At 41.0% G+C, this 23,098-nt stretch overlaps 4 protein-coding genes across 5 annotated transcripts; 2 read left to right on the forward strand and 2 right to left on the reverse strand.

The window, feature by feature from the left end:
• On the forward strand, positions 1–8,549 carry LOC5503333 (perlucin-like protein). 2 transcript variants are annotated; one of them, XM_032371677.2, is made up of 4 exons: positions 1–189; positions 6,515–6,728; positions 6,956–7,137; positions 7,430–8,549. In XM_032371677.2, exons 1-4 carry the CDS (start codon positions 87–89, stop codon positions 7,690–7,692), a joined length of 762 nt encoding a protein of 253 aa, XP_032227568.1. In that variant the 5' UTR covers positions 1–86; the 3' UTR covers positions 7,693–8,549. The 2 variants fall into 2 exon arrangements, with proteins under 2 accessions (XP_032227568.1, XP_048588412.1); XM_048732455.1 differs by having other exon boundaries at positions 6,956–7,120; positions 7,430–7,680.
• LOC5503332 lies at positions 2,995–4,891 on the reverse strand. The gene is made up of 2 exons (XM_032371678.2): positions 4,119–4,891; positions 2,995–4,011 (listed from the first exon to the last, which is right to left on the reverse strand). Exons 1-2 carry the CDS (start codon positions 4,480–4,482, stop codon positions 3,845–3,847), a joined length of 531 nt encoding a protein of 176 aa, XP_032227569.1. The 5' UTR covers positions 4,483–4,891; the 3' UTR covers positions 2,995–3,844.
• A 2,281-nt stretch (positions 8,550–10,830) lies between the features above and the next one.
• LOC116611082 lies at positions 10,831–14,766 on the forward strand. Its single transcript, XM_032371669.2, has 4 exons — positions 10,831–11,472; positions 11,937–11,988; positions 12,698–12,807; positions 13,871–14,766. Exons 1-4 carry the CDS (start codon positions 11,104–11,106, stop codon positions 14,267–14,269), a joined length of 930 nt encoding a protein of 309 aa, XP_032227560.1. The 5' UTR covers positions 10,831–11,103; the 3' UTR covers positions 14,270–14,766.
• A 1,170-nt stretch (positions 14,767–15,936) lies between these two features.
• LOC5503334 (medium-chain acyl-CoA ligase ACSF2, mitochondrial) lies at positions 15,937–22,215 on the reverse strand. The gene is made up of 4 exons (XM_001624369.3): positions 22,136–22,215; positions 21,292–21,364; positions 18,024–19,211; positions 15,937–16,539 (listed from the first exon to the last, which is right to left on the reverse strand). The coding sequence occupies exons 3-4, from the start codon at positions 19,204–19,206 to the stop codon at positions 16,037–16,039; spliced, it is 1,686 nt and encodes a 561-aa protein (XP_001624419.2). The 5' UTR covers positions 19,207–19,211; positions 21,292–21,364; positions 22,136–22,215; the 3' UTR covers positions 15,937–16,036.
• Positions 22,216–23,098: the final 883 nt, after the last annotated feature.

Here is a 23,098-nt window from a genome sequence, read left to right on the forward strand (position 1 = left end):
CTCTAATACCTGCTTCTTGAGCCAGTAGACATTTAAAACGGGGTCTTGAATTCGGCGGCAGACATTATCGCCGCCGATGGTCAAATATGGCCTGCACAATTCCAATGTCTTTTTTCACGTTCAAAAAGCTTCATCACGCGATGATACTTGTCTTTGCTGTGTTTTTCATATCACTCTCACACACATCAGGTAAGTAGTTTCAAGTAGAATGACTATTTATAAACGATAATACACCTTTGGTTTCATTTTGCGCAAAGCGCATACAAGAATCGCACAGCTATGCTTTCTGTGCCTTCTTAGTATTTTTTATATTAAAAAGACAGTGAACACTTTAACTATACGTGGTGTAGCTGTTCCGTAAAAATTCGATTCTTTATGGTATTTACAATGGTTATGATTCCAGCGTCTAGATTGATGTCGTGTAAGTTGCCTAGCCACTAAAATAGACTCCAAAATAACTCCGTTAATAACTCACCCTCAGATACGACCTTTTCCTCGCTACTCTGAATTGAATTCTTTCTTGTATCTTTAAATGTATCTAGGATTGGCTCATTTTTGTATACAGTTCAATAAACCAGAAGTCGAAGCGCTTCACTTTTCATACCCGAACCGCCAAAATGTGGGGGGGGGGGGGGGGGGGGGGATTTAGCCCAAAAGGCTAGCCCCCTGTTACAGATGATTCAAATCAACGAAATGTAAAGACGTCAATGTATTCATATTCTAATTTTGCATGGCATTTAACAATCATACAGTACAAAAAGTACGCTCGTGTGTAAGTGAGGACATATTGATCGTTATCGGAGAATAATACAAATGCTATATATCAAAATAGGCGATCTTTTGCAAGAGCACAGTACTTTCTAAAATTGAGAATATTTTAGTTTACTTTGTTTTTTTTTTTAGCACACCAAAGTCAAAGGTAACCAGCCAACTAAGAAAAGGCTGGGGTCCTGGTTATTGCCTTCCTACATAAGAGCGCGGGTGCCTCTGGTACCTTTGTATTGTACAGTTCGCTAAATAGCGCGCTGCTGGGGCTAAAATCTCCAGCCTAGTTTAGTGAAGCTCTAAACTGCAGTACGGCGATTCAGCGCATGTCTGGAAGTATGGTCTATTTTTCTCTTCTTTCATCTGATCTGAATGAGGTACGATCCACGGCCAGCAGGCCTGAAGTTTTTTCCTTTTTTATATTACCAATTATTATTTTTAGCTCCATCTTTTTTTATACATATCGTTGTTTTATAATGCTTCTCGTTATCAGTCATTTTGTAGGCGGAAAGCCAGTTTTTTTTCCGACGGGAGTTGCGCAAGCATAGATATTATGAATAAGGGAACCATCCTGATACGATTTGGTGAATATAGATTAATTATTTTCACTTCAGTTGACATAGTAAATCCAGGCAATAGAACTTATTCAGTATCGTCCTTGATTTGATGAGAATGTGGTTATTCCCCGGTCAAAAGGTAAGGCAAACACCACCAGTGCCTGCCCCTTGCTACTTAAACTGAGTATATTACCCCAAACTTGCGATCGCAGTTGTATTGTATGTACTTTTGGTCAAGTGCATAGCCAGGCGCAGCGAGTCCACCCCCAAACCACTCACTGGGCAGAGCGGGGAAAAAAATACAAAGAAAAGCGCTGGAAACAGCTTAACTAGATTGAAATAAATAGCATTTTCTCGAAAACAAGTCCCTAACTAAAATTTGAGCGACGGATTTCGATAACTCCCCAAGGACGCCAAAAAAGCCATATCCAATAATGGCTGGTTCTTACGACGACGTAAGCGTAAGCGGAGACGGAAGCGTAAGAGTCTAATGCCGCGTGAGAACCGGCTCGACGTAAGCGCAAGGTTTTACGCATGCTCAGTTCGTAGTCTAGTGCCCATACCTCCTCGACGAGTTTGGTTAAATTATGCTTATGTATCGCTTATGCTCACGTCGATCCGGTTTTCACGCGACGTAAGCGTAGCATAGACGTAAGATTATCAGAACTTCCCGTTTTTCTTGCGCTTACGTCGAACCGGTTCTCACGCGACATTACGCCTCCGTCTCCGCTTACGCTTACGCTTACTTTGCTCGTGAGAACAAGCCTCAAGCGCCGTTAATGCCTAGTGCACACTAGTGACATAACAACATAACGACATAAAAACATGTTTTTTATCTTATGTCATTATATCCTTGTCGTTATGTCGGGTTAATGTCAAAATGTCGAACCATTCACACTTGAACATACGAAGATAAGAGTGCGCGCGCCCATGTCGTTATGTAACTAGTGTGCACCAGGCATTAGGTGCTACCAAGAGAGCATAATGCCTAGTGCACACTAGCGACATATCGACATAACGACATGGGCGCGCGCACTCTTATCTTCGACATAACGACATAAGGGAAAGAACATGTTTTTTCTTTTATGTCATTATGTCCATGTCGTTATGTCGGGCTAAACATAGTGCGCGCGCCCATGTCGTTAGTTGTTATGTTGCTAGTGTGCACTTGGCATAAGATAAGAGAACTAGGGACACTTTGGTATTATTCGCGCTCCATGTCGATTCCGAATCTGGCTATTTTTAGTAACCACCACCCCACCACTGCGCGTGAGCATTTTTACTCACCCTACCCCCGCGCTTTGGCATTCACATCTTGTTGTTTGCCGCTGTTTTGTGACTTGAAACCAAAAAAAATCTACCCTATTTGCACAAGTACCATCGAAAATTTCATTCTAGCATCAAGGATAATGGCAGTTGCGTTTTTTAAAGGCGATTGCAAGATTTCGAAAACGAGACTTCATTCAAAATCAAGAGCGGAAAACCTCGGGGAGATTCCTATCAAAGAAGTGCCAAATTTGGGGTTTGTATTTAAAAAGTGACTATTTCATTACAATTGGTCAGATTTCCATAAAACTTGGTACAAATGTTCTCAATAAGGTTATCTACATCATCATGTAATTATATGTGAATACTAATGAGCCCCTGGTTAAATATTAACTCTCAAAGGGAATATTTCAAAACGCTTTATTAAAACTGCCCCCACCATTTTTTACACTTTCTATTTACATTAAAGGCTTTATATTGCATACACACATCATGGACATAAGGAAAAACAAACCTATGGGACAGTTTGTTGATAAGCCAATTCTGGTTACCATAGCAACCAAAACCTCTTCATGAAGACTTATACTGGTATATCACAGGCTAGGTTTAAGTTTTTTGAAAATGCTCCCATAGGTTTGTAATATGGACTATACACTACAAGTCTTCCAAATTTGAGCTAAAACCGTTAAATACCTGTCAAGATACTTAAGGGGGGCAATAAATTAATACGGAAATTAGTGTATTTGAGAAATCAGCTCTTAAAGTTTGACAAATGAGTTTTGAAAGCAAAACCACTCCAGTTAGGCTTTATGCTTGGTATAGAATAAATTAGACTGCCATAGAATCACAATTTATCATCTACTTAATGTTTCTTTGCCCTTTTCTTCCTCCTATGGCTAGTTGAGGGCCCTAAGTCATGTCCTAGCTCATTAAAGCCTCCTGCCTCATATGTTGTGCCTTCCGGTTCTAACCTAAGCTCTTCGTCCCTCTTCCTTGCCAAACTCCTTGCCTGTCTGTACTTCCTATGCTGGTCACTAGCCCTCTTCTCTGCCTTTTCTACTCTCCCCCTATCTCTTCTCTTACTCTCTTTCTCTGTATGACTACCCACTTCAATCCCCGCCCTTCTCATGATTTCATGCTTCCCGGTAGCACCCAGACTGAAGTGGATAGCCGCAGACCCAACAGCCATCTCCACTCTCTCCCTACCATGCCATTTATGCTTTGGGCACCTGGCCCACACCAAAGCATTTAAAGATTCATTGGCATTCTGGGTGTAGCCAGGGAGACACCTCGCCAACAGAGCAGGATCTGTTAGCCGAGTATAGATGGGCTCCAGGCTTCATGTCACAATCATGGCAATGAACAAACAAACTGCTGCACATTCCATGCCTATTAGTGGTCATCTCTTTTAGTTCAAATTTACCTAGGGAAAAGTTAGATCAATATTAGGAACATATTTAATCTTAAGCCATCGACAAGTGAAGCGGTTACGGGTGATATTAAAGTATATAAGAAAGCATTTTTACTTAACAGCATCGCACGTGGTGTTAGCATGTAATCGCTTGGCAAAGTTGAGAAGACTCTGTATCGAAACAAAGCGATATCCAGTGGCTGATTCACCCTCAGCTTCAAAAGCATTTAAGCTATCATCAGAAGATAAATCTTCAAGAACATCATGAAGCTTCTGAGCCGAAGCACTTGGCTGAGGAGGAGGAACTTGCTCGCTCACAACATCGTCGTCACCGACGAACGCGATCTCAGTAACCTGCCGTATTTCTCGTTGATCCTGAGCTTTCTTGTCTTGTTTCTTAGTTCCTTTGAACGTAGATTTCCTCTTTCTTGTGTTAGTCTGGGCTACAGATTGTTTGTAGCCGTGTTTTGAGCCCTTTGGCATGGTTAAGAAGCGTATAATTTTCGTGTGTCGAGTGTAAATAAAGCGAATTTTAGATTTGAGACTTGGACGCGCTGAAACAGCAACCAGGCCTCTAAAACTAGCTTTGGAATAGCCGGAATGGACATCAAAGGAGTCTGGAACCGAAACCAACCATTTAATTTTATGCTGGGGGTCGCTTTGTGCTGAAAAAAGGGCGCAAAACAAAAGAAAGCTATCTCGTTACCATGGTAACGGATAACTCACAACATCGTATGCCTCAGTATTTGTCTTTTTTATGGGTATTTCTTTTAGAATTTAGCATAAAAAGGTATAGAACAGAAAAGTATAATGCTTGAACAGTATTTAGAAGCACTTATTAGAAAATCATCACTTTTTTTATTTTTTTGGATTTTTTGATAGGAATCTCCCCTTCAGACACCGTTTTCGCTCGAACTTGATGCTCTTTCGTGGTTTCTCAACCTTCATTATCTTCCTAATGGTCAAACGAAATCTGTAAGTTAGATATTAGATATGATATTGATTTTTGTGAATATTTCGGTGAATTGAGAAGGAATCCAAGAAAATACATTTCACAAAACTATCCTTGTAGCGAGGGAATGCATTTTTGTGATGATCAAAGCCAGCAAGCTGAAGTATCTGAGCTTTTGTAATAGTGAGAAAATAAAAAGGGGGGATATCATTGTACTTCTTTGATGTTGTTATTATTATATGTTATATCATTATGTTGTTATTATACAAGCTGGAGTCGGGATTTGAATCAAACGCGGTATCACAGCCATTTTATCGCTCGTCGGTTTTTTCTTTCTTCTTCACTTGACTTCGCCGCTCAGACAAACAAAACAGTCAAACTATTCAGGGACTTAGCTTTCTGTGAGTATATTTGCCAATCTTGCTTACTTAAGTTAGACTTGTTTTCTTCTTTCGAGTTATTTTACATGATCTGTTTTCATTCCTATTGAGTTGGCAAAACAACAACACGCAACCCGCGGGGGAGGGGGGAAGGGGGGGTTGGGAGGGGTAGGACAAAACAAAAGGGGCAAACCCTCACGCGCAGTGGTGGGGTGGTGGTTAATAAAAATGGCGAGGTTCGGAATCGACATGGCGCGCGGGTAAAAAAGCGCGGGGAAGGGGGAGGGGGAGAGGGGGAAAAGAACTCCCCCCTCCCCCTACGCCGCGCATTTTTTTCTCCCCCTCCCCCTGCGGAGCGCGTTATCCAAGATGGCGGCCATGGTATGCGAACTTCGTATTTTCGGAGTTTTCGTGCCGGAAAAACTATCAAAGCCTACAAGTAAAAAAAAAAACGCCAATTGTAATTCCAAGGAGAAAATGTCGCAAACAAAGCACATTTCAGCCAAGAGGGTAATTCGTGGTTTATTTTTAAGAATTTAGCCTAAAAAGCTGTTCCTACCGCACTTGGAATTGTCGTGGAAAATAAAATTGTCGTGATTTTGAAATATAAAATTGCCATCTCTTCAAACCCTGGTTACGGGCATAGATATATCAAAGCACGCCGGTTAAAATACTGAATAACTACAGGGGCTCATAAGTAGGGGCAATCATTTGTATTATATAAATGTTACAGCGTTTCGTAGGATCAGGCTATTTTTAGAGGCGCGAGCACGAAAGGGCCAATCAGCTACTTTGACGTTGGTCGCGCGTGCGAGTGACGTGTGGCTGCACGCGCAAATTGCAGCTAGTAAGAATATATTTTTATCTATCATCCGTCAGTTTTGTTTTTTTACCAAAAGAATTGCAAGCTAGAATTCAAAGTCATAGATAGGGTTGGATTCATATTAAAGAAGAGAGCAACAAAAAGTCAAAAAGTGCCGAAGAGAGAACATAGCTTTTGTCTGAGACTGCGCGTGCAGTTGAGCTCAGCCAAAACGTCAACACAAAGGTTGAATCTGATTGGCTCATCCGCGCGTCTAAAAATAGCCTGATCCTAGTAAACGCCGTGTGACACCTATAAAGTACCAGAACATGGGGAAGATGATTGCCCCTACTTATGAGCCCCTGATAACTATCTTTTCAGACTACAGCTCAGAGGTCTGCGGAACGTGGAAGCGTTTTAAACAATCCTGTTACATTCGCTCCTTCCAGCCCGTCACTCGGGCCCAGGCGGACGAGGCTTGTCGCAGGCTCGGTAGCGAACTGGTAGAAATCAGCGATAACGAGGAGCAGGAGTTTGTGTACAGGAATCTTGTCGATGTGCCTAGGCCTGTTGGAGTGTGGACTGGACTTATCAGGTCAGCATGGTCGTTTCAGGGAGAGGGCGTGCCCCACAGGACCCCCTCCCACCACCCTCCCTATATTAATAAATAATAGTGTTTTTTTTTGTAAATGGGGCTAAAAGAGCCTAGGGGAGCGCGCGGGAAACCTGTGATGTTCCAAAAGTGCAAAGGCCTGGGTCGACCTGGTATAATAAGGGTTGGTGATAATAAAGTGCTTTGAGCTTCCTATTCTTATACGTCAGGTCCGCCGAGACAGACGAATGGTCATGGAATAACCGGACCGCTCCGACTTTCTTTTATTGGGGCTACGGCGAGCCCAATAACTACATGAGCAGAGGGGAGAACTGCTCCGAAATGCGTTATTGGGATGGGATGTGGAATGATGTACTGTGTGTTAACAAGTATGGGTACGTTTGTGAGAAAGGTGAGGCCTGAACCCTACCCTCCCCCTCCTTCTGCTGATCATACTCAGATCACCCCCCCTAGGGACCGCAGAAATGATATGCTCTGGTCTTAACAAATGTAGTTACGTGTGCATAAACCCCAACGTCCCCTTCTCCAAAGATCCTACTCAGGGGGGGGGGGGGGTGCATTCCTGAATGATGTGCTCTGGTATAAACAAATAAGGGTTACTATATTTCAGTTGCATGGTAATTATTAGTGTATCTCCAGGAGTCAACAAAATATTAAAAATAACATTTCTTTTACTTCTCCAGCCATCTTCGTAACCCAAGCTGGCGTCTTCTCAAGCAACATCGAGCGCCTAGGAATGGCTTTACAAGGTCATTTGATCTCCACAATCAAGGTCAACGACTTAATGCAGTGTTTTGACAGCTGTCAATCAATGTCAAGCTGCCTATCAATCAACTTTCAGTACTCAAGAAAGGAGGGAACCTGTGTCTGTGAATTGAACAATTCCACAAGAGGATTAAGACCGAGCGAGTTTCATAGGCGCCAAGGATTCTGTTACTATGACTAGCACTTTCACTGCCAATAACCATTCAAGTGTAAGGAGATGGAATGGCAGCTGCATAAATTAGACTTCCCTGCAATAACTGATCGATACGAAATAGGCTTTCTCGTGACAACAACAGAATGCTTCTTATTTACAAGGTTAGGATAATCAATTTGGGAACAGTCCATTTGAAATATTATTTGCGTGAATTATTACATGATCATGTTGCTATAAAGTCGTGAAGAGATTTGCTTGGTTGATCATATTAGGAGTGAACGTTGCTCGCTGATATCTTATAAGAACATTATATACATAAGAAGGGGGGGGGGGGGGGCTAGGGCGACTTGGAGACGACGCGCAGGTCAATGGTCAAGAATAACGGAGTAATAAAGTTGCACAGTGATTGTTATACAACAAGGAGGACAGAGACGTAAGGTCGTAAAGTGCGTAGAATTCACTCAGTGATACTCAGACTGCAGTACGTTTTTAGACGTGTGGAGTTTATGGTCGTAAAGAAGCGTAAGATATTTACTCAACGATAGTAACACTATATTACTTCTAGAGACACGTAGACGACGTAGAAGTAAAAGAATATTTAGTAAGAATGTTAACCCAAGAATATTCATCGAGAAAGTGTTCCTGGACCGCTAGGAAGGCAATGAGCGGAGGTGTTTCTACATCACTAGAGCAAGGAATAAGTGCGGGTGTTTCTTTTGCCTCGTGACTCCACAACATCTTGATCATAAGGTGACGAATCGTGAGGTATTTGAGTACATACCACGGAAAACTATGGGAAATTTGTTATAAAACCAGGAGAGCATAAATTGTAAGGTGGTGACACTCAAAGTGGTGTCAATAAAAATAAAAAAAGATTGGCGCAACCTTGTCTCTCATATTGAGCTCTCTTTGTCTCAAAGGATGATATTCTATTAACGATTACGATACTTGTACTTTTGGTATACCAGATCATTGAAATTAGGTATTGGAGGGCTATCAGATAAAAAAAGGATAAATAATAGATGTGTGGGACATCTAAATAAACAGCTCAGAATATTTCCTTTTCTGGAAACACTTTTTTTGACATTCGAGGCATCAAAACATTGAAAAAAACAATCACATTTCAAATTGTAAGATGACGTCATAACACTCGCTTGACCTAAGTAAAAAAACATGGCGGCAATAGAGAGACGAAAATGATGGCATAAAACAGCATCTTTCCGCTTGTAGAAAAGCCTTTGGGCGCAAAGATGTGGTAAAATTCATATTTCAAATGGCTATGTTCGGTGGGAAAGTCCGATTCGCTTTAGACGGCGAGGATGATGGCCATCACTTACTGTAAATGTTATTTACAGCATATGTATAATGCAATATGTCTTGAAAACAAATCATTTTCATGAGCTTATCATTCTTCTCCTAAACAATTTTACTCCAACAGAATTCTAATGATGTGAATTCTTTCTGGTAGAAAATTTTCAGTCAGAGTAAATGGGAGAAAAGTGGACACAATTTGTCCAATCATACGATTTTTACAATCAAGCACCATACATAAAAGTGATGTTAAATGATCATAGATCCCCTCTCATTTCAAAAGCTGATTGCACCTTTTGAATGCACAATATGCTGTGTCTTATATAATGTTTTAGTGCGAAAAAAACAAACAGATAATACTGTGTTAGCTCTGGGGATTTAATGCATAAAAACTTTTTAACCAACCTTCATCCATGTTCTTGGTTTATAGTCGGATCATACTAGAAGTAGAAAACCTTCCCTCGCTAGAAAACATGTTATTACTAGAAAACCTATTTTCAACAAGGGGTCCATGGACCAGGGGCAGGGCCGTAGCAGAGGCTGGGGTGCAAATCTCCATTAACGTTGAAAGCCATATAATCTCAAACCATTTGTCCACAAGCAGCGTTCTTTAAGCATTGTCTTTGTAAATACAAAAGGGTTCCTTTTTTTTCTTGACAGTGCTACAGAGCTGGGGGGTCAGTTTGTAACCATACTGTCAAAAAGTGTAATAGTCAATAACACATAGTTTAAACAAATAAAATAAATATTCAAAAAAAAGAATAGTATAAGCTTTTTTATCACTAAGAGTGGAATACAAAGGAGAAAATACAAATACAATAGTATAAGCTTTTTTATCACTAAGAGTGGAATACAAAGGAGAAAATACAATGATCTCTATGTCCATCCTTATATATTTACTTATCTTCATCTTCTTTGCCATGGTCAATATCTGAAATAAATTAACAATTATACAAAAAAAAAAAAAAACAATTCCACACAAGACCACATTCCAGCATGCGATATCTTTATGCACTAATTACTGTAAAAAGTAACGGTACGGTAGTAAAGCCTCGTGTTTTCTTCACAATTTATAACAATGTTACACAGCTTAGCTTACTGTAAGAACGAAAGGGGGGGTAATGCTTTTTATTGATAAAAGGGGCATAGGTTCCCTGCTATTCATGGTATTTCGCTAAGTTGTTAGCAAACTTGAAACATTGCCCTTAGATCTCTAACAGAGTGCGTCTGTCCTTCTTATAGATGCACAAATGACGTAACAGTGTGTCTTGAACAAAAGAGTACGCAACTAGACGCAGCCGAATTTCATGACTACCTTACGTTACGCTACGTTACCTAGTTTTTGGGAAAGCGGTAGTTTCTTGGTGTTACGGAGCACCAGCACCAAAAACACAATGGAACAAAAGCCAAAAACAAAGACCTTAGAACAAGAAAATGAAATAGAGTACAAAGGCCTCGAGCACCAAAAACAAAGCTCTCCGTAACACCAAGGAATACCCGGGAAAGCGCATGCATGCTGGCGTTAAGGGTAGTGTGTCAATAGCACATGGACCAATCAGAGAGCGCGATTTACGAGTGATGTTGTATAATTAACAAATAGATCTCATTTCTGCCTGCCTGTCATCCAAATAAAGCGCCAAGTTTCATCGGCTTATTATGGGCAGTCAATGCGATATTTTCTATTTAAGTTGGTAAATTTCAATAATTTTAACCCATTATGTGTCTTCCAATATTAAATGAAAACATTAACAAAGGTGTGGCTGACAAGTTCAGTTGTTAACAACTGTCTTGCATCTTTTGTTTTGAATTTTGTTTTACAATAAAGTTTTAAAGCTAAAGACGTATGCCAAAAGGGCTTGAAATGCGGTGAGAAAAAAGCTCAGAAGATTGACACAATGTACAAACTCCGAGCTGCCAAAACTTTCGTGCTAAAATTCCTTAGATCTCCATCATCTGGAAAACGGGTCATTAATTATGAAAGCCTTTGAAGGTTAAAAAATGCCAAGCACGTACTAGGCTGCAAATCGAGTCTGAGCACGGACAAGTTTGCCAAACAATGCGTCCAGCTTATCAATAATTAAATGCGATCTATGGATCAAGCCTACACGGTCACTCCTGAGCAAAAAAATGCCTGATAATTTCTTTCTGTTTATAGTACTCTGTGTGCTGTTTCAGACTCTAATCGTATTTGCGGGGATTCGTTCACTCGATATCGCACATGGTTTCCGTGGCGCGTCTTTTGTACCCTATCCAAGCCTTCGTCTCTTGCTGCCCTCTAACCACACAGAGAGAAACAAGACAGAGTTCCACGCAAGCGACAGCCAAGACGGTTGCCTGTACGCATGTGTGAGAAGAATTTGGTGCTTCTCCACGAACGTGAACCTCACTGCTTTAAGACACGGAGAGAAGAGACAATCGTGTGAGCTGTTGCCTACCAACACATTCTCTACACCTAGCCTAGAGAACGATTCTTCTTTCATGCATTTCTCCATTAAGGTACGACCCATCCATTCAGAGTTCTTACACTGGTGTTGAGAAGAGCATCTTAGGGGCGGATACCTGATTTCTCGAAGCAGGCAATGACCCGAAAGGGGGAAGGGGGGGGGGGGGGGGGGGGGGGAGGAGAGGCACAGCCTTCTTCCCCCCCCCCCCTGATTAGCAAAATTTGGCATTGATTGGTTTAAACGCTTGTTTACAGCCGTCATCATTATTTCTCCAGCATCTTTCCAATGGCCAACACTTATCATAGTTTTACATTAAAATGTTAATTTGTGTTTTGAGACAATATATCATAGATAAAATTTTGTTTTATCTTCATTTTATTATTCTGCCCTTGATTAATTAATTTGTAATAACTTGTATTAACGCTGGACCATGCCATATCACCGCAACGTATTGCAGTCACTTACATTTTAATACATCCTTTTTCGCCCTGGTCTAAAGATGGTTCTATTTTAAAGGGCAAGCTGGGACAGTGTGCCGAAGGACTGACAGGAATCGATTGCAAAATAAGTGAGTTAACCTCCTCTTTAAAAATTAATTTTACTACCTTAGAGTTCGACCCTAAGAATTGCATAAAAGGGTTATCGTCAGCCGCCTTTGTTATTGTTTTTATTCAATAATTGACAATACAAGACAAATTATGTGATGAAATTTAATTTACCATCCAAAACAAGTTTCTTAGTTATTTCACAAATTCAATCAAATTATTTTAAAAGCTCAGCAAAAGCAGTCGATGGAAAAGAATGTACTGTCTCTCACTTGGTAGAATCAAAAAGCCCAAACTGTCGCGATCTCGTACCAGAACAATGAATACAATACTCCAAAAACTGGAAATCGACTCTGCCAAATTTTCGTCTTTAATAAGACTTCTTCAGGACAGACTGCTGGCAGTCTGCCCTGAAGAAGTCTTATTAAAGACGAAAATTTGGCAGAGTCGATTTCCAGTTTTTGGAGTATTGTCTCTCACTTGGTAATACAGATAAAAGGATACTAAAATGGCGTTTAATAGTCATACAAAATGTAATTATGGCAACTAGATGGTAGAGAAACTCGAGCTCGGCGCTAGAGTTGGGGCGCATGCGCGAAACCCTATTTGCAAACATGTTGTCTCTTATTTCTATTAAAAACACTAAATTCTAGACTGCATATGATATTTACCCCCTGCCCCCTATTTACAAACTGCTCGACAGCGCCTAATGATTTAATAACGGCGTTTTAGGCAAGTCGTTCAACGTCACAGTGATATCAATGGGTGGGGATGATCCCAAGACTCATGGTAAAGGTCCGAACGCAAACATCTTCGTGGACGGAATCGATTTGTCGCCAAACGTAAGAGCTTCAGATATAAATCATTATTATCTCGATGTCCTTAGAGCTTAGACGATCACAGTGTTGTGTGAGGAACTCGCGTAAAATTAGATCCGCGACTATTTAAATAAATGACTTGACCCAAGGACTCATCAGTATTCACAAACAACTCCTCCACATCCGGGGTATTATACAAGTACCTCGGCGTTTTCACAGATCAGGCTTTTCTAGACGCACGGAATAAACCAATTCAGACTTTTCTAGCTCAGCGCGCGCTCGCATCTTATTGGCTAATCCAGCTTTTAACGCCCTTTTAACTAGGTATTTAGCTTGGGACTTCATTGTCAGAAAAACAGAGTTTTTTTTATAAACTGTTTAAATTTTTTTTTTTGCAAGGGCGGTTGTAAACAAACTTCGAGTAGCCCAAAACTCCCTGAATTTCGCACTCAACTGCCATATATTCTGGAAGACGGCCCAATCCCTAATTTGTGAAAACGCCGAGAAACGTATGGAAACTATTACAGATGTTTGCCCCTACTTAAGAGACCCTGCTTTGAAATGATACCGAGAGGGAATAAGGTAGTGCATATCATTTTGTGAAAACAGAACAAATTAAAGTTAGTCGTTACCACGGCTGCTAGCTCAGCCGTGCTTGTTCTATAAAATCCGCAACGACTTTGTTAACCTTAGATTCCCGCCGTGTATCTTGTCCAATCCAAGGTCTACCATAAGGAGCCCTTACTAATATAGCCAGGTACAATCCAGTATTCTTGCGCATAGTTCTTCTTTTTTCCCCTAGATCTGTTAGGATATGGAACTTGCTACCCTCTGAGGTAGTGGGCTCTCCATCTTTAGCTTCCTTTAAGTCAAGTCTTCCTTAAAGTGCTAGATTCTTTCAAATCAAGCGCCTTGCCAGCAATTCGATCCTTGCGCGGATCCCTTGCCACCTGCGACGTCTTTAGACCTGTCGCCTGTCGCACCTAGACATTAGCGTCAAACTAGAAAAGGATTATTTATTTAAGTATCAAAGTTAAGAATCTTATAAGTTCTTACTGACCTGAACCCTTTATGTTTTTGTATACAGAAAAGGGGGCATAATATTGTCGCCATGGCAATAGACGGAAGCGGGATCTACAGTAAAGCGGCTTTTGACACATGGGGGAATAAAACCGCGGGCTCAAGCATGTCTAAGCACATCCAAAACATTCCTGATAACTCTGTTGTCATAATCGCAACCAAAGATTCAGCAGATGTATTCGTCAATGATGCGTATTCCGAATTGCAGAGTCTAGGAGTAGTGGCCCCTCTTCAACCCGGGCACAGGGAGTCGTGGTTACTGATAGGGTACAAGGGCGGGACTCGCACGTGGATCACCCAGCGTTACGAGAAACGGTTTCGGGGTCCGTCAAAGGGGGGCGTGCTTGTGCCCAAAGAGGGCTGCTTTCCCCATGGTGATAGATCGACTCTCTACTGTTACCCATGATTAGTTGATTGGCGGCACAAACACAAAGAAGATGAATTGTTTGCAATAGACAGACAGACAACTCGCACTAATAAATCACGGTTCTATTTCTGAGTGGCAACTCAAACCAAAACATGTGCCTGTCACGTCAGAAATGACGGAAAAACCCTTTTAACGAAAACAAGCACTTTTTGACAAATAAATTTTCAGGCTGATCCGTGAGCCCTGAATAAGTTGCTATTTGTTATTTTTCCGCCGCTAAGAGCCGAAGCGCAAGTGAGTTCAGGCACATGCACAGTTAATATAGTGTAAGTAATTTTGACAATAATATTGTACTAATAGTAATTTACCACTATAAGCAATTATCATAATCAACCATTAAAGATTGTAATGTAAAGTTCATATGTAGCCTGATGGGGGTCTATAGAGGTATTATGATTTTCCTACCTATCGGGTAGAGAAGCCCTAAGTTACTAAGAACAATAAATGTTTGTTCAAGTAAACGCAAATTAACAGTTTGAATAATCTCGGTTGACCTACTAGTGACAGTCGATGTACCGATCGAATAGTCGGTATGAACAGGCGTTATCTTTTTCTCTGCCCATATATGTAATAACACGTCACCCATAAATGTAATAACACCAATAAATGTTATAACACGCATAAACGTTATTACAACCATAAATGTAATGACACGTCACCGATAAATGTTATAACAACCATAAATGTAATAACACCCATAAATGTAATAACACCCATAAATGTAATAACACCCATAAATGTAATAACAACCATAAATGTAATAACATCCATAAATGTAATAACAACCATAAATGCAATAACACCCATAAATGTTATTACGACCATAAATGTAATAACACGTCACCCATAAATGTTATTACAACCATAGATGTAATAACACGTCACCCATAAATGTTATAACAACCATAAATGTAATAACACGTCACCCATAAATGTTATAACAACCATAAATGCAATAAGACGTCACCCATAAATGTAATAACAGCCATAAATGTAATAAGACGTCGCCCATAAATGTTATAACAACCATAAATATAAGAACACGTCGCCCATAAATGTTATAAACCACGTTAACCATAAATGTAATAACACGTCGCCCATAAATGTAATAACAACCATAAATGCAATAAGACGTCGCCTATAAATGTAATAACAACCATAAATGCAATAAGACATCGCCCATAAATGTTATAAACCACGTTAACCATAAATGTAATAACACGTCGCCCATAAATGTAATAACAACCATAAATGCAATAAGACGTCGCCCATAAATGTAATAACAACCATAAATGCAATAAGACGTCGCCCATAAATGTTATAAACCACGTTAACCATAAATGTAATAACACGTCGCCCATAAATGTAATAACAACCATAAATGCAATATATATGTTATTACATTTATGAGTGACGTCTTAAGACGTCACTCATAAATGTAATAACAACCATAAATGCAATAAGACGTCGCCCATAAATGTAATAACAACCATAAATGCAATAAGACGTCACCCATAAATGTAATAACAACCATAAATGCAATAAGACGTCACCCATAAATGTAATAACAACCATAAATGTAATAAGACGTCGCCCATAAATGTAATAACAACAAAAAATGTAATAAAACGTCACCCATAAATGTTATAACAACCACAAATGTAATAACACCCATAAATGTAATAACACGTCACCCATAAATTAAAGCTCAAAACCCATACCCTGATTATTGCATGTTTCTAGATCCTATAAGCCTAACTTTTCGGCGGCTAATTTCTTTAAAGTTTTTCTATCTGTTTTTCCTCTTCCGGTCGTTGGAAATTTCTCAAACACTACATAGTACGTTGGGTGCGCAGAAATCCCGACAGAATCGACCAAAAACTTTCCCTTGCACCAGTCATCAATCTCAGCTGTAGTCACCTTGACGTCGTCACCCGGGAGATTCTTCAGAATTACGCATGCGCATACCACCTCGTATAACCGCTGGTCAGGCACACCAACAGCCACGACGCTGACGACATTTGGGTGTTTTGTTAGGACACTTTCGACTTCTGTTGGCTGGATAGATTCACTGGCGCATTTGATCAAGTTGTCAATTCTCCCAAGGAGCTTGAACTTCCTATTGGCTGTAAGGAAGGCATGGTCTTTGGTACGCTGCCATCCCGTGGGGGTGGTAGAGCGTTGGTAGCCTTCGAGTCCTAACGTGTCCACATCGTGGAGCATGGCGGCCGTGCGAATGTACAATTCACCTTAGGAAAACAAAAACAATTCCAGTCTCAACGAGTCAGTCCATAGAAACAAAGCACAACTTTACAGTTTAATAAGAGGGAAGGGGTTCGCGGGGGAGAATGGATGGCTAAAATTGAATGCAGAGGCACGGAGAGAATTAGCTCTCCCCAAGGGTACCCACAGGGTCGAGTATTCTATACAGATAACTACTCTCCAGGGGTACCCACAGGGTCGAGTCTTCTATACAGATAACTACTCCCCAGGGGTACCCACAGGGTCGAGTATTCTGTACAGATAACTACTCTCCAGGGGTGTCCTTCTACCAAAGGACACGAATCTTCTATTCAGGTAGCTTCTCACCAGGGGTACACATGGGAACGAGTTGGCTATACAGATAGCTTCTTACCAGGGTTACCCACGGGTACGAGTTTTCTATAACTACTCTCCTGGGGTACCCAAAGGGTCTAGTCTTCTGTACAGATAACTACTCTCCGGGGGTACACACAGGGTCTAGTCTTCTATACAGATAACTACTCTCCAGGGGTACCCACAGGGTCGAGTCTTCTATACAGATAACTACTCCCCAGGGGTACCCACAGGGTCGAGTATTCTGTACAGATAACTACTCTCCAGGGGTGTCCTTCTACCAAAGGACACGAATCTTCTATTCAGGTAGCTTCTCACCAGGGGTACACATGGGAACGAGTTGGCTATACAGATAGCTTCTTACCAGGGTTACCCACGGGTACGAGTTTTCTATAACTACTCTCCTGGGGTACCCAAAGGGTCTAGTCTTCTGTACAAATAACTACTCTCCGGGGGTACCCACAGGGTCTAGTCTTCTATACAGATAACTACTCTCCAGGGGTACCCACAGGGTCGAGTCTTCTATACAGATAACTACTCCCCAGGGGTACCCACAGGGTCGAGTATTCTGTACAGATAACTACTCTCCAGGGGTGTCCTTCTACCAAAGGACACGAATCTTCTATTCAGGTAGCTTCTCACCAGGGGTACACATGGGAACGAGTTGGCTATACAGATAGCTTCTTACCAGGGTTACCCACGGGTACGAGTTTTCTATAACTACTCTCCTGGGGTACCCAAAGGGTCTAGTCTTCTGTACAAATAACTACTCTCCGGGGGTACCCACAGGGTCTAGTCTTCTATACAGATAACTACTCTCCAGGGGTACCCACAGGGTCGAGTATTTAATACAGATAACTACTCTCCAGGGGTACCCACAGGGTCGAATATTCTATACAGACAACTACTTTCCAGGGGTACCCACAGGGTCGAGTATTCTATACAGAAAGCTACCCTCCAGGGGTACCCGAGGGAACGACTCGTCTTCTCAGATAGCTACACACCAGGGGTTCCCACGGAGACGAGTTGGCTATGCAGATAGCTACCAGGGGTACCAAAGGACACGAATCTTCTATACAGTTAGCTTCTCACCAGGGGTACACATGGGAACGAGTTGGCTATGCAGATAACTACTCACCAGGGGTACCCACGGGTACGAGATGTCCCTCCGAGTCCACGACTTTGAGCTCCGTCCCTTCATGACAATCTAAATACCCGTATTCATCAGAATCGATATTCTCCCGGGTGACGTCACAAGTTGCTAAAACATTGAATTCCGTGGCAGCATACACGATTTGTATCTCGCATAGGGCTGGTAACGCCTGGAAGACCCTCTTTAGAAGGGTGGGGTCGATCGGTTGTCCCCCTGTGGATATGTACTGTAGGGCGCTTAGACTTGCAGTGTCCAACCCATCGTATTCAAGAATGCTCATCATGAAATAGGAAATGAAGACAGCGTGAGTGGCTCTTTCTTCAGCTACGCATCGTAGCAATGTGCCCGTCATTTCACTTTTGAACGCCACTTTGGGCGGAAAGGAAACCACTGTACAGCCGACAATGGCCACTAAAGTTGACACGGAAAGCCCTGTTATCCAATCAAACGGCGCATCACAGAAAAAGATGCTTTCAGAGCTCGCCTTTAACTTAGGAGCAGAGAATATACTCGAATTTACAAAACCATGGTTGGTAAATTGTATTGGCTTTGGGATTCCTGTGCTACCGGAAGTAAAAATCACAAGGGCGTGATCGTCCATCTGGACTTCCGCTTGGGCTTGCTTTAGTGCGGATGACGTATCATCGCCCTGCTGCACAAGATCCTCATAACTGTACAACCGCTGATCACCTTCAGGCGCAATACCCACCACAATTGCCACTTTTATACTCTTTCTATGGATAAAACCTTGCACGGCAGAAATCACGCCCGGGAACTGATCACAACAGATGACAGCTTTGATATTCTTGATATTCTCTAAGAAGGGTAATGTGCCGTCAGCATTGGGCTCTATTATTACCGCATTCACGCCAATACGATTCAGCGCCATGTTCACAACCATGTATTCTATGTCTCCCGGGAGCATAGAAATGGCGGCATCGCCTCGCCTCAGCCCCAGCTCTAGAAGCCTAGCCGCTAGGGCGTGGGATCGTTGCTGGTATTGCTTGAACGTGATGGTCTTCCGGCGGAAGTGCTCGTCGCGGTAGACTAGGGCTTCCTTGTCAGGGTACATTGAGGCTTGTTCGTCCAGATGCTCGAAGAGCAATCGGTGACTCATAGGGGAGGTGTGGGGCTTGTGTAGGTAGCTCATTCGAGACATGCTCGTCATCGCAGCTGAAATTCGATACTTATTGGTAAGATATTTGACGGGTACTCAATCTTGCGAAAAAAAGGTTGGCATATTTCCCTTGGGGTCAACATAATCTTTTAAGTGAATTAAAATTCGCGAGAATGTTCAAAACTTTTCTTCCCCGAGAATGTTATTAAACAGAGAGAGACCGCATTTTTGGTTTCCATATAGTCGTAAGTCGTAAATGTCGTCTGCAAAAAATTCCTCGCGACCCATACGAATATATGGAAACACTCGATGGGACATGAGAAGCGACCGAAGCAACGGGTCGCTTGACAGTCGTCAAATAACAAACCAAAAGCCTCGCTCTTTTGTTTACTGACGTCATTTTGTTTGTTTTTGCGCAAAGAAGAGTCCAGTCTCCGCGCGGAGTTGATAAACGACTGATACGACCAAGGGAGCACGGCAGAATGTATTCCTATTTAACGCGCGATTGATATTGTTACCAAAATAAACGCGTCATATGTGTTTGTTTTGTAAGGAAAGATATCAGTCGCGCTATTAAGGGTGTAGGGCTTGGATTATGAAGTGGATTATGTTTGTCAACAGGGTCTTTGTTCGTATAATGCCCGAATCCTTTCCGAGGATCTTCGTGCATCTTTCGTCGGCACTTCGTGCCGACACTACGCGTGCCCGATTCGGGCCGATGATACGAACGAAGACCCTGCTGACAAAAATCCAACAGCGCAATTGATGACTCCTACAAAACAAACACACATGAGGTGTTGCATAACAAAGTGGTTTTTATTTTCGTAATAAGGGGCGGACCATTTGATTTTTGAGGGGGGGGGGGGGTGTGATTTTAAAAAAATATCCCGCAAGCTACATTTCAAAGAAAAAAATTGCATGCGAAGCAAATGAGCAGAAAAAATTCATGCACATATTTAAGAAAAAAATGTTGCAAACCCATTGTGTGAAAAGATGAACTTTATTAAATAAAATCAAAATTATGTTATGACTTTGACGTTTTCCTCTATATTTTTGATATGTGTATTTTGTATTTCTCCCCACCATATTCTTGAAAGTTTCTATTGGTTGAGACTCGCCCTTTCCACTATTACACCCTATGTTGAAACTTATAAGTTGTGTGATCTCCTCCTATCAGATAAAACTAGTTCCAAATGGTTTTATTTTAGAAATTACTTAAGAGCTCATTAAGAGCTCATGCTGAAGATTTTTCAATGATGATTGCTATAATGCCCTTTGCAATCATTTTAGAAAAAAATACCAAAAAATTTACTTGTACAACAGAAGTCACAAACTTTTATTTTATTTTGAAATGCCTTTTATTTATTTGTTGTTTTATTAAGACTTAATAAAACAACAAATAAATAAATAAATAAATAAAAAGGTTTAATAGATCTATATATAAACTGTAACATCATATTGTATATAAATAGATAAAATAGATAAATTTTTCATAATTAATTTAATGTACTTCTCCAAAACAAAATATAATGTGAATGATGAAGCAATTAAAATGGTTGTTTTCTCTTTGTGTTCACATATAGGCAGAGATACCAACCATCGATTAAAATTCAGTAGATGGGATCTATATAAATGCTTGCCCCCTAAAGATGTCCTTGTTTTGTGGAATATTTCAACAGAACCTTAAAAAAATTCTAACAAATGTGGGAGATTTCAAAGAAGCTTCTCTTTTTTTTGCTATTTTATCTGACTCAATATGCAAGTTAAGAGCTTGATAGCAAAGACTGGTTTGGCTATGACACGAAGGTCTTACCATGTATAATCCCTATACCTAGTGAGTTTATTGAATTATACTTTTAATCTATTCGAAGGTAAAAAAGAATGAAACACAACGTATGGAGTTCTATATTAGAGATATAGGACGATAAAAGAAAAAAAAAGCCGATTGGAAAAAAATGCTGCAAAAAGACGTGGACTCCAAGAAAAAAATGTCCTTCATAGCAGTACATGGGAAAAAAATCCTGAACATCCGATTGGCGAAAAAAAAAAATTCTTGCAGACATAAAATTACCCCCCCCCCCCCCCCCTCCCTCAAAAGTCAAATGGTCCGCCCTCGATACGACCGGTGTGACCTACCCTGGTTCCAGAGCCTCGAGCGTCTCTATTTATTGGCCAGCGAGGATGAGACGTCTCAACATCGTAGGTGCGACTAAATGGAAACCAACGAACATTAGGGTCCTATCAGTCGTACGCGAGCCGTGTGCTTACTTCTCTGGGGGTAAACCCTAGACGACTGTCATGACCCTTACGACTGTTACAACTATATGGAAACCAGGCTTTAGAGTGGCCAAACAGAGGAGAGAAAAGTAAAACGAGCGCATGGCTAGAAATTAAGGGACAGGAGGAACATCAAAGAGAGGTTAAGAGCTAGCAACACAAAGACTTCACTCTTTTTTCGCTATAAAAACCTTTTTTATAAGAACGTCCAGCCTGAGATTTCACCAAATTTTAAGAACATCCTTAGAGCATCCCGAGGATGAGATAGCAGAATTCTTTTTCTTTATAGTCCTGATGTGTTCTAAAATGTAGAATCAAATTTTGCTTATAATAACAGCCTTATTATGGCTATTGATTATTAGTGTAATTATAATTCATTGGGTATTATTCTTCTTATATACACTAAAAATTTAGGAACATCGTTAAATTCAACCTTAAAATGATCCCAAAATAAGAACGGCCCAGCCTCAACTGAAAATTAGACGTTCTTACGTACATAAAAGAGTGTCTTTGAGATGGGAGCACTTGATTTGGAGCATAGCTCTGCTGTGCCTTCCGTACCGTATGGCTGGTAAAGGTTATAGTACGGTACGCACTACACAAGTGGTTTGAGATATCAGTTATTGCTACGAATAATTTCCATGGCCGAAAGCATGAGCCATCTATAAAGGAACATGAGTACAGAAAGGCCGTGTAGACTTACCTGAAATATAGAGCTAGTAACTAGTCGAATGTGTAAGATCGTGAGCCTAATCAAGAGACTTGTACGGACTTACCCACTGGGATGTGACGTTAGTACTATCGTGTGACCTACTGCCATTGCGTTACACAAGCCGAGAAGACATTGTGGACTGCGTTACACATTGCGAAAACAAGAACTTTAAAAGAACAAGTTGACAGCAAGAAGATATTATGCCAAACCAATAACTGTTTTTTCAGGTTACAAATGAGTATTAACAATACGATATTATGTCAAACCAATACCTGCCTTTTTCAGGTTACAAATGATAGTATTATAATGCTATGCAAGCGGTTACAGCTAGTGTGTACAAAGTTCATTGAGATAATAATGGTAAACAAATAGAGTAAATGGAATAAATCAAGGGAAATTGTGAATAATGATTAATAGGGAGGAGGGAATGAGTGGTTATCAAACGGTTTCTTCTTGCCGGTTGAGGCCGCAGGTTTCTAGCCTGCTCTCCGGGGTTTCGGGATTGGTTCTAGGGCGCCTGCACGAGCTATCAGTGATATCTGATGCATTAATAGAGGTTTTACGGTCACTTCTTTTGATTTTCACTACATGAAGCACTGGAAACAATTAAAACGTTATTAAATCAAAAATTACCCCTTCGGTGCGCCAAAAAAGACTGGTTATTGCAAAGTGATACCTGCATCCCTCGCGCGCGTCTTATAAGCCCGCTTCAGGCGACCTCGCGGTGACAGCTAGCAACTATTTACTCTCGGAGCCTATAAGGTAGATAATTCTACAAGAACACACAGTATGAGGTAGCTCCGCTTCTTTTTCGCATGGTTTCGCAACAATAAACTAATCTATGCTATACACCTATGCTACCACAGAGGCACGAACACAGCATGTGCTCAATATTCCCAGCATGAACTATCATACTCCAAATTGTTACCCCCCCTCCCATCATTTCTATCCCTC

This window comes from Nematostella vectensis, chromosome 9 (assembly GCF_932526225.1).
Source record: "Nematostella vectensis chromosome 9, jaNemVect1.1, whole genome shotgun sequence".
NCBI lineage: Eukaryota > Metazoa > Cnidaria > Anthozoa > Actiniaria > Edwardsiidae > Nematostella > Nematostella vectensis.

Coding starts and splice junctions, on each gene's coding strand:
- LOC5503333 (XM_032371677.2), top strand. CDS start 87: ATGGCCTGCACAATTCCAATGTCTTTTTTCACGTTCAAAAAGCTTCAT. Junction 190..6,514: donor ATCACTCTCACACACATCAG/GTAAGTAGTTTC, acceptor CTATCTTTTCAG/ACTACAGCTCAGAGGTCTGC. Junction 6,729..6,955: donor GTGTGGACTGGACTTATCAG/GTCAGCATGGTC, acceptor CTTATACGTCAG/GTCCGCCGAGACAGACGAAT.
- LOC5503332 (XM_032371678.2), bottom strand. CDS start 4,482: ATGCCAAAGGGCTCAAAACACGGCTACAAACAATCTGTAGCCCAGACT. Junction 4,012..4,118: donor TAACACCACGTGCGATGCTG/TTAAGTAAAAAT, acceptor ACTTTTCCCTAG/GTAAATTTGAACTAAAAGAG.
- LOC116611082 (XM_032371669.2), top strand. CDS start 11,104: ATGCCTGATAATTTCTTTCTGTTTATAGTACTCTGTGTGCTGTTTCAG. Junction 11,473..11,936: donor TCATGCATTTCTCCATTAAG/GTACGACCCATC, acceptor TCTATTTTAAAG/GGCAAGCTGGGACAGTGTGC. Junction 12,808..13,870: donor GAATCGATTTGTCGCCAAAC/GTAAGAGCTTCA, acceptor TTTTGTATACAG/AAAAGGGGGCATAATATTGT.
- LOC5503334 (XM_001624369.3), bottom strand. CDS start 19,206: ATGACGAGCATGTCTCGAATGAGCTACCTACACAAGCCCCACACCTCC. Junction 16,540..18,023: donor CGTACCCGTGGGTACCCCTG/GTGAGTAGTTAT, acceptor TGTTTTCCTAAG/GTGAATTGTACATTCGCACG.